The 17,081-nt window shown below is 32.2% G+C and overlaps 1 protein-coding gene across 1 annotated transcript; it reads left to right on the plus strand.

Moving 5' to 3' along the window:
• The first annotated feature begins 1,455 nt into the window (after positions 1 to 1,455).
• On the plus strand, positions 1,456 to 2,394 carry LOC144255129 (olfactory receptor 6C3-like). The gene has a single exon (XM_077799197.1). The coding sequence runs from the start codon at positions 1,456 to 1,458 to the stop codon at positions 2,392 to 2,394; it is 939 nt and encodes a 312-aa protein (XP_077655323.1).
• The last annotated feature ends 14,687 nt before the right edge of the window (positions 2,395 to 17,081 follow it).

The raw sequence follows: 17,081 nt of genomic DNA on the forward strand, positions 1-17,081 counted from the left end.
TTTTGTTTCTGATTAGTATCATTAGACACATCAGAAAGTATGTTCCATATTTTTTAATAAATTTATTTTTTCTCTCGTATGAAAGCTTATTTTATTGGAATAAATAAAAAGGATGCAGAAATTACCACTTTAACATAAATGTTATTGTTAATTTTACATTTTAATATGTTTCAACCTTTGTTCACCACAGTAATAATTTCTGCCTTTGAGTTGCTAGTTTTGCTGATATATTCATGACAAGTATATGCAAATTCCCAGGGGAAAAGAACACTGATTGTCAAAAAAATTAAATCAAATGAAGAAAAAAATGCACAATATCAGCATTAATACGTATCACCTGCTGAGTTGTCCCATGTATGCTACAGAGAGAAAGAATTACAACAAATATATGAGAACTTCCATCACAGACATGATGCTGACTGCTAGGAAGACAGAGAACAATACAGATAGAAGTCCTATAGGTTATTTTGTGGAGAATGTGATTTCTATAAAGTAAAGAAATTATAATTTTCTATGAAGAAAATTATATTTATTCTGATTGATTAGCCTTATGGAGAAGAGGCAATGCCATATTTTGGAATCAGAAAACTCCTTAAAATTTCTGTTGTCTCCTCAGGAAAGATGAAGAGCAAAAGGACAAATCCAATATAATAAAAATTTAAAACTTAGTTGCTAATTTAAATAAAGGGTTTTAAATTATGTAAAGCATTAGTAGATTGTAAATCTATGCATATTATTGAGTTCTACCTCTATGTTCACCAATTTCTCTGGCCTGTTTTTCTTCCCCCAAATTTAAAACTTTTGTTTACAACCAAGGTAACTCTAGTTCTATATTTCTGTGATTGAAATTCATTTATTCCCATGGTTATATTTAAAAGTATATATATATATATATATATATATATATATATATAGAGAGAGAGAGAGAGAGAGAGAGAGAGAGAGAGAGAATAAAAATAATAATAAAATCTATTTAAGTTTAGTGACTGTGATTATGTCACCAATTCCCAGCAATCAATTTTCTAAGTTTATAAAGGGCATCAGAATAAACCCCAAAATTAAATAATTCAGTACTAAAAGTACATAATCTTGGAAACTGGAAGACAGTACCTCAATTGTCAAACTACAAATGTATTTGATAAACGTTCTTATAGAAATCTGTAATTCCAAGGCATACTATACATACAGAAAATTTGAAAATACTTTGAGATTTGATGTAAATTTACTGATGAAGGCACTTAAAATATGTCAGTGATACATGTTTGATTTCAACTGAAGATATGTGTATATTTTCTGTATTAATAGGAATGAGTAAATATCACAAAATTCTTATAAGAAAAATGTCAATGGAGATATTAATATCAATTTAAATTTTAAATACTTTAATATCAAACTTTTCTATATATTTTCTTTGTTTTTCACCAATAGACTTTGTTGGAAGAAAAAGAAATTAAAATGAGAAACCATACAATGATTAAAGAGTTTGTACTCTTGGGCATATCAGACAACCCAGAGCTTCAGGTTATACTTTTTATCTTTTTATTCATAACTTATTTATTAAGCATCACTGGAAACCTAACCATCATCATTCTCACCTTGCTGGACTCACATCTAAAGACCCCTATGTATTTCTTCCTCTGGAATTTCTCCTTCTTGGAAATTGCATTCACCAGTGTTTCCATCCCTAGATTTTTGGGGTCAATAATTACTAAAGTCAAGACCATTTCCTATAACAACTGTTTAGCCCAATTATATTTCTTCATCTCCATGGGTGTGTCTGAATTTTTCCTTCTGACTGCTATGTCCTATGATCGCTATGTTGCCATCTGCAAGCCACTGCATTACAACACCATCATGAATAAGAAAGTTTGCTCCCTTCTTGTTTTTGGTTCATGGCTGGCAGGATTTCTGACCATATTCCCACCACTTATGCTTATCCTCAGGTTAGATTTCTGTGCTTCCAATGTTATCAATCACTTCTCTTGTGACTACTTCCCCATCCTGGAACTCGCGTGCACAGATACATGGCTTTTAGAGCAAATTGGCTTTTACTTTGCCTTTGTTACTCTTCTCTTCACATTGGCATTGGTGATTCTGTCCTACATAATCATCATTAGCACCATTCTGAGAATCCCATCTGCCAGTCAGAGGAAAAAGGCTTTCTCCACTTGCTCCTCTCACTTGATTGTCATCTCCATCTCTTATGGAAGCTGCATATTCATGTATGTCAAGCCTTCAGCAAAAGAAAGAGCATCACTGACCAAAGGAGTAGCTCTCCTCAACACTACTATTGCTCCCATGTTGAACCCTTTTATTTACACTTTGAGGAACCAGCAAGTAAAACAAAGCTTTAAACACTTGGTTCATAAGGTAGTATTTTACAGAAGCAAATGAATGTATGCATTGACCTGAATGAGTGCCATGGTGAAGATTCAACCAGGGAAATGAAACTTTACTTCTCCTGTATCCTTCTGTATCTAAAGCCCAGCTACCTGACCTGCACTGCTGAGCTCCTTGGCTTCAGCTTGCTTTTTAACCTGCAACTAACCATGTTGTGTTGTTCTTTGAAGCTATCTGTAAATTCCATGTAATCACTGATTTACAATCCTGACTAGAAAACCAGTGTCTATAGAACTGAAATCACTTTGTTAGTTATTAGTTATTCTTTTTTTTAAAGAGAGATGAGAGAGAGAGAGGGAAAGAGAGAGAATTTTTAATATTTATTTTTTAGTTCTCGGTAGACACAACATCTTTGTTTGTATGACCACATCAAACATGAGGATCAAACCCGGGCCGCACACATGCCAGGCGAGCGCGCTACCACTTGAGCCACATCACCAGCCCGATTAGTTATTCTTAATAATGAAAATACTTTGCACCCAATTGATGTTTTAATAATCTTAAAATTTCTCTACTTTGTCACTACCATACACTTTCCTTTCTAAAAATGCATGCACTTTGAAATAAAATAATGTCAGCCACACACTATTTTGCATGCTGTTTGCGGTAACTGTCCAATTCTTCCTAGTCTCCAATGGACTTGTGTATATTTTTTTCCAAGTAGAAGTAATTGAAAATGCTCTATTTTCTTGTTTTGGTTAAATTATGTATTCTATGTGGCTTTATATGTTCTCTTTGTTTATCCATATATTTATTCTTTGAAAACAATATATATATATGTGTATATATATATAAAGATGCATTTTTAGGTAACTGCCATTGCTATTTTGCAACCTGCAAGTCTGTTAAAAATTTCTTTAAAAAATTGCATTTATACTGAGAGCACTATTTCAAGTCTTCTTTTGGACTAGGTATATTCTGTATCATATCTTATTTAATCATCACAGCTATATGGCAAAATAGGCATGGTTATGAATTTGGTTTATGAATGGGTAAGTTGATGCTTATAAAAGTTGAGTAACTTCAATAAGTTTATTTTGCAAAAACAGCCAATATAAGAATCTCAAATAAAACAAACAAACAGAAACACTGGTCTTTGCTCTATTTTATATATATAATTTTTGTTTTTACTAAGGATCTGAATAAATTTTTGGCTTTTTTCGATCACCTCATTTGGGCATGGTTACATAATTAGAGTTTGATCAAGGAAGACACTAACTTCAAATATTTTACTTACTATATAATTATAACACTAATCAATCAAAACAAAAAAATTCTTCAACTGCAGTTCTGTTGAGCAAAACAATGAGCATGAATAAAGCTTCACAGTGTGAACAGTATTATCATAGTAAAATTACTAAATGATGGTAAACTAATAATAAAAATAATGAAGGCCTTCAATATAATGCAGTAGATTCCAAGTTTGAAACTTTTCATGGAGCATTGAGTAGAAGTCTGCATTAGGAATTGTGATTCTGTATTTGGTTGGTATCTTCATCCCAGAAAATGACATCAAAGGACAAAAATTTTTACACTTAGTATTGTTATTTCTTTGTTATTTTATCTCTGTCTTATTGGACACTGTCCCCCAAGCTTCCTTTTAGAACTTCAATAGTAATGTTTTATATTTTATATTCCTTTGCATTTTGTCTATATTTCTCTTCTGTCAATTTTCATTCACTGAATTGGTCCCTTGAGCCAGTGCCAGATAAAATGGATAAAAATATTAAGTAGTTATTGGTACATAAAATTTACATAGAAACCATGCCAAATCATTTTAAAGCACTTCTGATATTGTTTCTATGTTATATTTTTGCTTCTTCCTCATAATTTATAGTCAGAAAAGTAAATCTGCTCTGGGTAAAATGGAAAAATGAAGGCAAAAATTTTTTGACAATATAAAAATTACTTCTACTTTAAGTGATACAAAACCTACAGCAATTTAAAAGTAGCATACTAGTTCAATGGAAGAAAGAGGGAGTATGTTTCTCTGGATTACAATGAAGGCATTGTCTAATTTTTATTATTCCAGTCATCCTGGGTGTTAGTAAAAGTGGATGAAAATCAGAGTTAAGTTGGACGTACGGAGGCCAGAGGAAGACATTCAAATCTCAGCATTGTTTCAGTACTTAACAGCACAACTTTTAATCAATGTTAAATAGAATATACTGGGTATATTTTGAAACAGAACATAATTAAAAGTCATATAAAATGGTTAGTATGTTTTATATTATCTATTCATTTTTTATTTTCTAAAATCAGGAAGTTACTATCTATATCCCTATATCTTAAATTTTATACCAATTTGTAGAATTGTTTTTAAGGGAATGGAATTTAGTTGTAGGTACTCTGAGATTGTATTCCACATTTGCTAGCTGTGTGAAGTGATGAAAGTTACAGGATCTCTGAGTCTCAATATTTTAGAAATAGGAAGAACAATTTCACATTTGTGTTATAAAGATGAGATAAAATGTAAAAGGTTTCAGTCACAGGAATAAACTATGTTTAGTAAACCACAACTACTCTTCATACTATTCCCACAGTTAAGAATTAATTCTAAACAAAAGAAAAAAATTAACACAACTATTCTCAAAATCTAAAAGTCACATGATTTATGGAGTACACTTGTTGACATAATCTTATTCAATATTCAAAAACACTCTTGAAATTCCATCTTTATTTTAGGCAGAGAGACTGAAGCTTATTGAAATTAAGTAATGCATCAAAAGTCACAAATCCATTACATTGCACATTTGTATTTTTTAATTTACATCAAATACCTAAGCCCATACCTTATGGAATAAATAAAAAATTAATCATGATTTGATATGATAATTTTACTATTAATTCATTTCTTATTCCTTTCTTGTTTAAATTATAGATAACACGTTAATGGAATGAAAGTATAAACCCTTAAAGACAGGAGAATTAGTATTTATGAAATTATCATCAAATGTGATTCAACGATTTCTAGGTTCCTTTGATTTGTTTCTATACACATTGGTATGGATGCAGAGAATTGAACCTTCCCATCATTACTGAAATTAATACATACAAATTACTCTTATTCCTATTACTCTTTTAGGGAAAAGTCTTCTAAAATACTTGTGTGAAACTGTAAATATAAATGATCATAAAACAAGTCTTCTAACCACTCAGTCAACTCTCCTGAAGAATCTGCTTTATTTATGCTGACAGACATTCTCAAAGGAACCAACCCCCATGGCATGGCCCAGAGCCAGGAATGCCTGAGTATCAGAAGGGCATTTTATGTGGTTACAAAGCTGAGCTAGAGATTGCCCAAATGTTGAAATCAATGATTAGCCTGTTCTTTAATGTACTAACCTAGACTCTGAACAGATCTTGAAATTTGTAAAGTGGAAAGAAGGTGCTTTTTGAAATTTTTCTAATGATTTCTACTTGGGTTTAATTGAAGAAGAAAGAATTGAGCATACAGAATGTTAAAAAAAACAACCTAGATTCTCAAAGTTATTTCATTACTAAGGAAGATTTCCACCCAGTGCAATATAAAACATATTATGGTTTGGGGAGAGAGAGAGAGAGAGAGAGAGAGAGAGAGAGAGAGAGAGAGAGAAATTAGAAATCAAATGGAACCAAACTCTTTTATCAATATCTAAGGAATATCCATTGATCCTTCAAACTTAATATATCATTTAGTATAGTGTTTCTTTTTCACCTAGGACCTCAAATATATTGCCAATATCTTATCTGATTTGTTTAGGTGGTCATTATTAATATTCATTTGGTGGTAGGTATTTGGAAAATACAAATTATATTTAACAAGTAATAAATATTTCTAATATTTTTCATTTTGAATGGCATTAGGAATCTGACCCAGATTATTTGAAAAGAAAATAAGAAGTAATTTTGATAAATTGGGCAAAAGGAAATGAGATCTTAATATCTAAGATAAGTTCTTCCAGGAGAAAATATGTATCTGCAATAAATAACACACTGAAATGATGAGTTAAAGCTTTGCAGATACCCACACAAACACATCCTGAGAATAGTTTAAGGCTCTAGGAATCATGTATACTTTATTCAATATTTAATTATTCTTTTAAAGGAACATAAATACTCAATTTTAAGAAGGTCATGTAATGTTACCAAATGAAAATAATCCATTGAACTTTCTGTCTTTGATCTTTGGAAACTTTCTATGGAAATGTTCATTGTTTTCATGATGCACTTATGAAGCCTGTCTATTTTTTGATATATTCCCTCACAACTCCTCCTTTATTTCTTTAGAAATTTAATCAGTAACAAAAAAATAGCAATGATATTATTACTGTTCAGAAAAAAAGTTAAAATTAACAAAGATTGGGAAGGAAATTAGATAGCCAATAAAGTTGCAAACAAGTTTAAAATAAATACAATGCACTCATACATTTTCCACTATGAAATAATAATAAAATATATTTTAACAAATATGAGTTTCCAATATGAGTAAGTGATTACAAGAACTTTAAGTTTGAGACTGACACCAAATTTGGTCTGTGTGATGAGACATTAGTTTGTTACTTCAAGGTATTATAAAAAAAAGTCTTGATTTTAATAAAAAAAAACCTGGGAAGTTAAGAGTGATATTACTGAAAAGGAGTACAGTGTTCTGAAAGGATGGAGTATAAAGAAATGTTAAAAAGTAATTTAGAAATAATGTTTAATAAAGGGTCTTAAAATTTATGTATCAATAAAATGTAGTTTCCTTTACATGTCTTTGGTTTTAAATTTATTCAGTATAGGGAATTTGGATCAAGTGTTTAAGCATATTTTGTAAGGTAAGTAATGTGGGAAAATGCATCTTATGAGAGAAAAATAAGACATAAATACTTTCCAGGTTAGAATAGAGCATAAAATGGGAACTGTGCCTGATGACAGCATTTGTTTCAACACAAACTTAACATTAATTAACTAGAAGAATCTTCTTTTTAAACCACTATAACTATACTAGTTAGTAGAAAATGTTGAAACGTCTTTGAAGATAAGATCTTGTCCTTTCAAGAATGTGCAGGGTAATGACAGAGTTCACAGGAGACTTCAGCACTGTCCAAGTGTGGTGGGTTGGGAGGAATGACTAAGGGGTTCTTGTGACATTATATAATGGATACTCCTGTGATGGAAAGAGGTGATTTGCAGGAGTCATTACAATGAGCCACTCACAATGCCAGTTATAGTTTACTTCAAACTTCACAATCACTTCCAGAAAGTTTATTACTAATGAATATGAGAAAAACAAACTAGCCATGGATAATGTTGATATGCTGTGAATACTTAATTGGCTCAGGTGCAATAATCAAATCCTGGTCAAGGGTGGGAGTAGAGAGAGGGAGTGTGTGTGTGTGTGTGTGTGTGTGTGTGTAGTGTTAGCATGGAGGAGGTACATAAAACAGGTTAGAGAGGTCAGCATAAAGTAGTGAAGGTAGAAGAACAAAGCCAAGAATTACATGCCTAAATGTGATAGGTCTTACACAATCAGGTAATTCCTACTCTATTATTGTTGCTGTACTTGTGTAATTCTCTTGGGATTACTTTTTTATAAAATAGCCTTTGGCTCAGGACATCATCCTGATCCAAGCAGTGTTCAGTTCAGTGATTAGAGAACATTTTCTCCATAGGAAAATGTCTGTATAACTTCCGTTAAATGTTAATCATTTTTCCAAATGTGTCACATATATTAACTTATTTAAATCTCATGATTATCAAATGAGATTGATTTGTATTGTAGATAAGGAAATTGAGCATGAAGGAGTGATTGTAAGACCTAAAAAGTGGATTGGATTGAAAACAAAACATTCCCCCTCTTTTGTATGGAAATATAGCAATAGCATTTAAACTTTACCTCTAAAAAAGCATTAGAACTTATTATTTTTAAAATGTAATTAAAACTATTAACTTAAGCTTTCCTGGGTTATGTTTATCTATATCTTTATCTTAGGGCTTCAGAAATAGTAATAATGATTAACGATGAGGTTTATTATTTCAATTAGAAAGCAAAATAATATGACTATGAATAAAGATCATAAAAATGATACAAGTAGACTGAAATATGAAATTTTGCAAAAGATTTACATGCAATAAACCTCAGAGTCAAACCTTCCAATGTATGTTGTTTTCTGTTTGTTTCTCTCCTCTATCCCTGACACCTGAGATTTCACATGGCAATGACATCAGGATTTTCAACTTCTGATAAGATAATAGCACAAGTTGGAAAAGCCAATGAGTGGTAGTCAATGTTGGTAGATGGCTAAGAACAAAACAGCCAAATTTTAAAAATTATATGTATTTTCCATTTTTCACAATTCTCAGTGTAATTAAACTATTATGGAAATGGAAATGTCTTTAGAGATTAGAGCAGTATCTTAAAGTTGATCCTATTTGGGAAGATATTTTACAGGCACATATCTGAAAGGTAAGAAGTAACATTTGAAATTAGGTCTGGTTAAAGACCTAATTTAACCATTTCAATTTGGGTAATACTAAGTTATTTTCTTATTATTTTAAAATTTATTTTATATCCATATATTAGTTGTACATGTTAATGAAATTCACTGTGATGTTTCCATAGATGTATATAGCATGCTTTGATCATATTTAACCACTCTTCTTCTAACCTCCCTCAAACCCATCCTTGCACCATTCCTAATCACTGTTCTTCACTATTCTTTTTGTTTGTTTGTTTCCACATATGAGAGAGAACATGTGAATCTTGTCTTCCTGTGTCTAGCTTATTACACTAAACATAATGCCCTTCATTTCATCCATTTTGCTGCAAATGATTTCATTCTTCTTTATGGATGAATAACACTCCTTAGTGTATACATACTATATTTTATTCACTATTCATCTTTTGAAGAGCACCTAGGCCCTTACTATATTTACATCTGTGAATTATGCCATAATAAACATGGGCATGCAGGTATATCTTTGTTATGCTGATTTAATTTCTTTTGAATATATACCCAGTAGTAAGATGGTTGGATCATTTGTTAGTTCTATTTTTAGTTTTTGAGCACCTACGTGCTATTCTTCATAGTGGCTGTAATAATTTACATTATTTTCAACAGTTTATAAGAATTTTTTCTCCACATATTATCCTCAGCATTTCCTTGTTTGTTTGTGTGTGTGTGTGTGTGTGTGTGTGTGTGTTTGACAATAACCATTTTTTACAGGGGTGAGAAGGAATCACATTGTAGTTTTGACACTAAAGCAGTTTTTAATCTGCTTTAGTTAAAGAGTTTTTCATTGTAAATGAGAAGAAATTAAAGAATCATTGTCATTAACAGGTGGCTTTCCATTTCTCCTAAAGGTGGAAATGGCATATTTCAGCAAAATTCCATATATACACTGGGATATTTGTTAATCCTCAACTCAAGTCTTTTCTTTGTACTTTCTCCTATAAGTTTGAGATCAAGGAGGAGATTAAAAAATCCTTAGTGGTGAATGAGAACACAGATACAGCATATCAACATCTCTGGGACACTATGAGGGCAGGACTAGAGGAAAGTCCTTTGCATGGAGTTCATTCCTTAAAAGAAGAAAAAGTCAACATATAAATGACCTCACACTACATCTCAAATCCTAGAAAAAGAAGAATAAATCAGCAGCAAATGCAGTAGAGGAATGAAATAATTAAATTCAGAGCTGAAATAAATGAAATCAAGACAAAAGAAATAATTGAAAAAATTGACAAAATGAAAAGTTGGTTCTTTGAAAAAATAAATTAGATTGACAGACCCTTAGCCATGCTAACAAAGTGGAGAGAGAACCCAAATTACTAGCATACGGGATGAAAAAGGCAATATCACAACAGACACTCAGAAATACAGAAGATAATTAGAAATTATTTTGAAACCTTGTACTCTAAAAAAATAGAAGATAGTGAAGGCATTGACAAATTCCTTAAGTCATATGATCTGCCCAAATTGAGTCAGGAAGATATACACAACTTAAACAGACCAATATCAAGTGAGAAAATAGAAGAAGCCATCAAAAGACTACCAACCAAGAAAATCCCAGGACTGAATGGGTATACAGCTGAGTTTTACAAGATCTTTAAAGAAGAACTAATACAAATACTCTACAATCTATTCAGGAAATAGAAAAAGAAGGAGTACTTCCAAATTCATTCTACAAGGCCAATATCACCCTGATTCCAAAACCAAACAAATAAACACCTCAAAGAAAGAAAACTTCAGACCAATATCTCTAATGAATATAGATGCAAAAATCCTCAATAAAATTCTGGCAAATCAGATACAAAACCATATCAAAAAGATCATGCATCATGATCAATTGGGATTCATCCCTAGGATATAAGGTTGGTTCAACATATGGAAATCAATAAATGTAATTTATCGCATCAATAGACTTAAAGATAAGAACCATATGATCATCTCCATAGACTCAGAGAAAGAATTTGACAAAATACAGAACCCCTTTATGTTCAAAACACTAGAAAAACTAGGGATAATAGGAACTTACCTTAACATTGTAAAACCTATTTATGCTAAGCCTCAGGCCAGTATCATTCTAAATGGAGATAAACTGAAGGCATTCCCTCTAAAATCTGGAACAAGACAGGGATGACCTCTCTCATAAATTCAATTCAACATAGTTCTTGAAACACTGGCCAGAGCAATTAGACAGATGAAAGAAATTAAAGGAATAACTACCCGAAAAGAAGAACTTAAACTAGCACTATTTGCTGATGATATGATTCTATACCTAGAAGACCCTAAAAACTCTACCAAGAGACTTCTAGAACTAGTAAATGAATTCAGCAAAGTGGCAGGATATAAAATCAACACCCATAAATCAAAGACATTTCTGTGTATCAGTGACAAATCCTCTGAAATGAAAATGATGAAAACTACCCCATTCACAATATCCTCAAAAATTACTTAGGAATCAACTTAACAAAAGAGGTAAAAGATCTGTACAATGAAAACTACAGAACCCTAAAGAGAGAAATAGAAGAAGACCTCAGAAGATGGAAAGATATACATTGCTCATGGATAGGCAGAATTAATATTATTAAAATGACCATATTACCAAAAGCACTTTACAGATTCAATGTGATTCCAATGAAAATCCCATGGCATTCCTTGCAGAAATAGAAAAAGCAATTATGAAATTCACCTGAAAAAATAAGAGACCCAGAATAGCTAAATATATTCTAAGCAGGAAAAGTGAAACAGGTGGTATTGCTATACCAGATCTTAAACTATACCCAGAGCAATTGTAACAAAAACAGCATGATACTGGCACCAAAACAGGCTAGTAGACCAATGGTACAGAATAGAGGACACAAAGACCAACCCACAAAATTACAACTACCTTATATTAGACAAAAGTGCTAAAAGCATGCAATGGAGAAAGGATAGCATCTTTAACAAATGGTGCTGGGAAAACTGGAAATCCATATGCAACAAAATGAAATTGAATCCCTTTCTCTCACCATGCACAAAAGTTAAATCAAAGTGGATCAAGGATCTAGGAATCAAACCAGAGACTCTGTGTTTAATAGAAGAAAAAGTTGACCCTAATCTCCATGACGTGGGGTCAGGCCCCAAATTCCTTAATAAGACACGTATAGCACAAGAGTTAAAACCAAGAATCAACAAATGGGATGAATTCAAACTAAAAAGTTTTTTTCTCAGCAATAGAAATAATATGTGAGGTGAATAGGGACCCTACATCCTGGGAACAAAATTTTACCCCTCACACATCAGATAGAGCACTAATCTCTAGGATATACAAAGAACTAAAAAAGTTAAACAACAACAACAAAAAATAATAACCCAGTCAACAAATGGGCCAAGGACCTAAACAGACACTTCTCAGAAGAGGATATACAGGGCTGGGGATGTGGCTCTGGCATGCGTGCGGCCCGGGTTCGATCCTCAGCACCACATACCAACAAAGATGTTGTGTCCGCCGAGAACTAAAAAATAAATATTAAAAATTCTCTCTCTCTCTCTCTCTCTCTCTCTCTCTCTCTCTCTCTCTCTCTCCCTCTCCTCTCTCACTCTCTCTTAAAAAAAAAAAAGGGAATAAAGAAAAATTATAAAAAAAAAAGAAGAGGATATACAATCAATCAACAAATAAATGAAAAAATGCTCACCATCTCTAGCAGTCAGAGAAATGCAAATTAAAACTACCCTAAGATACCATATCACTCCAGTAAGATTGGCAGCCATTATGAAGTCAAACAACAAGTGCTGGCCAGAATGCAGGGAAAAAGGTACACTCATATGTTGCTGGTGGGACTGCAAATTGCTGCAGCCAATTTGGAAAGCAGTATGGAGATTCCTTGGAAAGTTGGGAATAGAACCACCCAGCTATTCCTCTTCTCGGACTATACCCAAAAGACCTAAAAACAGCATACTACAGGGACACAGCCACATCAATGTTTATAGCAGCACAATTCACAATAGTTAGATTGTGGAACCAACCTAGATGCCCTTCAATGGATGAATGGATAAAAAAAAAATGTGGCATATATACACAATGGAATATTACTCAGTGCTAAAAAATAACAAGATTATGGCATTTGCAGGGAAATGAATGGCATTAGAGCAGATTATGCTAAGTGAAGTTAGCCAATCCCAAAAAACAAATGCCGAATGTCTTCTTTGGTATAAGGGGGGGGGACTCAAAATGGGGTAGGGAGGAAGAGCATGAGAAGATTATTACTAAATAGGGAAGAGAGGTGGGAGGGAAAGAGAGGGAGAAGGGGAATTACAAAGTAGATGGAAGGAGACCCTCATCGTTATACAGAATACATATATAACGATGTGAGGAAAAAGAAAAAAATAAAGAAGTGTGTCACATTAGATTGGGTAGAGAGAAGTGATGGGATGGGAGGTGAAGGGATGGGGAGAAAGGAAGGACAGCAGAATAAAATAGACATTATTATTGCTGTGGGTAGATACGTGACTGCATGACCAATGTGATTCTGCAACCTGTACACTCAGAAAAATTAGAAATTATACCCCACCTGATTCAAATTCAAATGTATGATATGTCAAGATCATTATACTGTCATGTGTAAATAATTAAAACAAATTAAAAAATTTTTTAAAATGTTGAGGTGATGATAAATAAGGGTAAATCCAAGATGAATAGTAAGATGAGGAAAGTTAACATGGCAATTAAATATTGTGCTTTTAATGAGGATGAAATTAGTTATAGTATGTAATTCTTTTTTAAATTATGAGAACAATATGTTCATTATAGTAGTAATTCTTTATCTTATTATTACAGAATAACCCTTAGTTTACAGGTGACCAGCATCTAACAAAAACAAAGTATTAACAATCAAAAAGAAGTATGTAGAAATTTTTATATTTTAAAAATATAATTAAATATCAATTAAAGTTTCATGTTTTGTAACAAAGTATGTTTCATAGTTATTTTTATTTTCATTAAATATTACATAATAATAAAATATAAAGTAATTCCAATTAAAGGAAATAAATAGTTGTAGAAGACAGCATTGTACATTCTCTGTGGGATACAAAAAATGAATATAACCATTCTCACGGGAGATCTCCAATAGAGAAGAGTAAGGAGGCTACTGAAAAACTGAAGGGTGACTAATCGAAATCCCTCAAGGTCTATAAGGTAGCAGAGATGTGGCCTGACCTTTGTCTTGTTCCCAGCAGATCAAATATTTGGAAAATAAAACAACTAGACATGAAATATTTGAAATAGAATGTACAACCAGTTGGAAGCAGGATTCTGATTTAAGTATATAGTCACACTACCCAATGAGGTCATATCTCTCTCTCTTCTTTCTTTAAATATTACTTTCTTAAACTTCCAGATCAAATTAATAAAAGAGAACATAGTGTATTATTATGTTTTCTGAAAGTTTCTAACATTACATTTTTATTTCCTAAAATACTTCCCTTCGGTCACCATAAAATAAAGAAACTATAAAATAAGATATGATTAGTGTGAATTTTGCTAATGTCTGGCTGAAAAGCAATGATTTTACATTGTGTTCTTCCCAACAGAAATTTGACCAACTAAAATATTATATGGAAAAGACAGCTATCAGGATTTAGCAGATCAAATCCACAGAATAGCATACAAAAACAGGGCAGTGTTTGAAGATCTGGGAACTAACTGAGTGGGTTAAGGTGAATGGGAGAGGTTTTCCTGTATATTTCTAGATGTCCTGGTGGATGAATGGATCCATGGAATGAGTGTCTCATGTGGGACAAACTGACTAAGGAAGAAAATATTTTTCCATAAAACTTAACAGAGAAGGAAGGTTGATGTTGAAATGGAAAATATGCTGTGCCACAATCCAAGTGACAGAGTTTCTAAGATCTAAGGTAGTTACTTTCAAATATATGCTTCAAAACAAAATGAAAAATAAATACATGTTACTTTTAGCTCAGTAATGAAAAATGTTTGACTACTGTGTGCGCACACTCACACACATATACATATATATGCAGATATATACATATATTTTTAACAAATCATCAGTTTTCAAACATTAATGATCTTGATATAATTATAAGAAAAATCAATAAGTGAATATATTCCCTGGATACCACATGAAATAATCACATTATTTAATTTATAGTAAATATGCATACATAATATGTATAAAATGTTCTTATGTTATCTTAGTAATTACTAAAAAACATTAATATTAAAATACAATGAATAATTAAATCAAATAATTTATATTTTTAAACTGTATTTTATTTTTTAACAAAATCATTAGTTTATTTCTTATATCACAAAAGGAGTAAAATGTTTAGTTTTGCCTTTTGATAAAATCAAGATAATCTATTTTTGTTTTCAGGTTGTAGTATTATCTAATGCATTCACCAGGGGAAAAGAAAGAGAAATGCATGTTTCATGTGATTGTTTTAACAAAAAAAGTAATAATATTTTTCATAAATGGACACAGTATAAGAATTATTGATTTTATTCGACATCTCTCAGTGATGTGGCCTACTGTATAAAAATTTCCTAAATACTGCCACTCGATTTATAATAAAAGAATTAGTAGCAAGCAAGCTGGACTTAGTAAGAATTAAAATATAATGCAAAGATGATAATCAAAATAAAATTGTTAACATTGTGGTAGATATTTTAGAATTGTATAAATAAGGTCTATATTAATCATAATAAATGGTGTCTTTCTTCTCTCCTTAATTCTCCTTGACCCTCAATATCTTTAAAGGAGGAAAAAGGGGAGACCAAGAGATAGGGACAAGAGAGAGAGAGAGAGAGAGAGAGAGAGAGAGAGAGAGAGAGAGAGAGAGAGAGAGAGAGATAAACCACAGAACCACACAGTGATCACAGAAATTGTGCTCCTAGGCATTTCGGATGATCCCTGAACTTCAGATTGTAATTTTCCTCTTTTTGTTTCTCACGTACATATTAAGTGTCACTGGGAATCTTGCTATCATCACTCTAACTTTGGTGGACTCCCATCTACAGATTCCTATATATTTCTTCCTCCAGAACTTCTCTTTCTTAGAAATCTCATTTACATGGTGTGTATCCCTAGGTTTCTAGGTGCTATTGTCACCCAGGATAAGACCATTCCCTATAACAACTGTGAAGCTCAACTCTTTTTCTCTATCTTCATGGGAGTGATAGAATTTTACATTCTCACTGCCATGTCCTATGACCTCTATGCCATCTGCAAGCTCCTTCATTACACAACCATTATGAACAGGAGACTCTGCACCCTGCTTGTACTGAGTGCCTGGGTGGGTGGGTTTTTGACCATATTCCCCTCCCTGATGCTTCTGCTCCACCTGGATTACTGTGCTTCCAATATCGTTGATCATGCTTGTGATTATTTCCACTCTTACAACTGTCTTGCTGTTGTAACTGGCTCCTAGAAGTCATTGGTTTCTACTCTGTGCTGGTTACTTTGCTATTCACTTTGGCATTAGTGATTTTATCTTACATGTACATTATTAGGACAATTTTGAGAATTCCATCTATCATTCAGAGAAAAAAGGTTCCTCCACCTGTTTATCTCACATGATTATCATTTCTATTTCTTATGGAAGTTGTATATTCATGTATGCTAATCCATCTGCCAAAGACTAAAGGCATCACTGACTAAAGGAGTGGCTATTCTCAACACCTCTGTTGTCCCCATGCTTAACCCTTTCATCTACACATTGAGGAACCAGCAAGTAAAGCCAGCTTTCAAGGATGTGCTCCACAGGGCAGGGTATTCTACAAATAAATGAAAGAAAATTTGTAATAATAATAATAATAATAATAATAATAATAATAAGGGACACTATAACAAGCAAATCAGTAAAATTTTGAAATTCATACATATCTTTATTAAGTATCCTTGTTCTCTAATGGTTTCTTTATATGTCCCAATGTATTTAATTGGAGATTTTCTCAGTCCATTCTTCCACTCCCACACTCAAGTATATCCAACATATTGTTTACTGAGTATTTAAAAGTATTCTATCATTTTACCTTACTGAGTTTTCTTAAAATGGTATGTATTTATTTAAAACATACTCTATAATGTGGTAAATAGTTTTAATTCTATTTATATTATTACATAAATGGAATATATATATGTTGTACTTCAGATGTAGAGCTCTAAACTTTGTGTAATTTCTCCCATGTGTTCTAGGTATATATTGATA

The sequence above is a fragment of the Urocitellus parryii genome, chromosome 5, assembly GCF_045843805.1.
Source record: "Urocitellus parryii isolate mUroPar1 chromosome 5, mUroPar1.hap1, whole genome shotgun sequence".
In the NCBI taxonomy this organism is placed as follows: domain Eukaryota; kingdom Metazoa; phylum Chordata; class Mammalia; order Rodentia; family Sciuridae; genus Urocitellus; species Urocitellus parryii.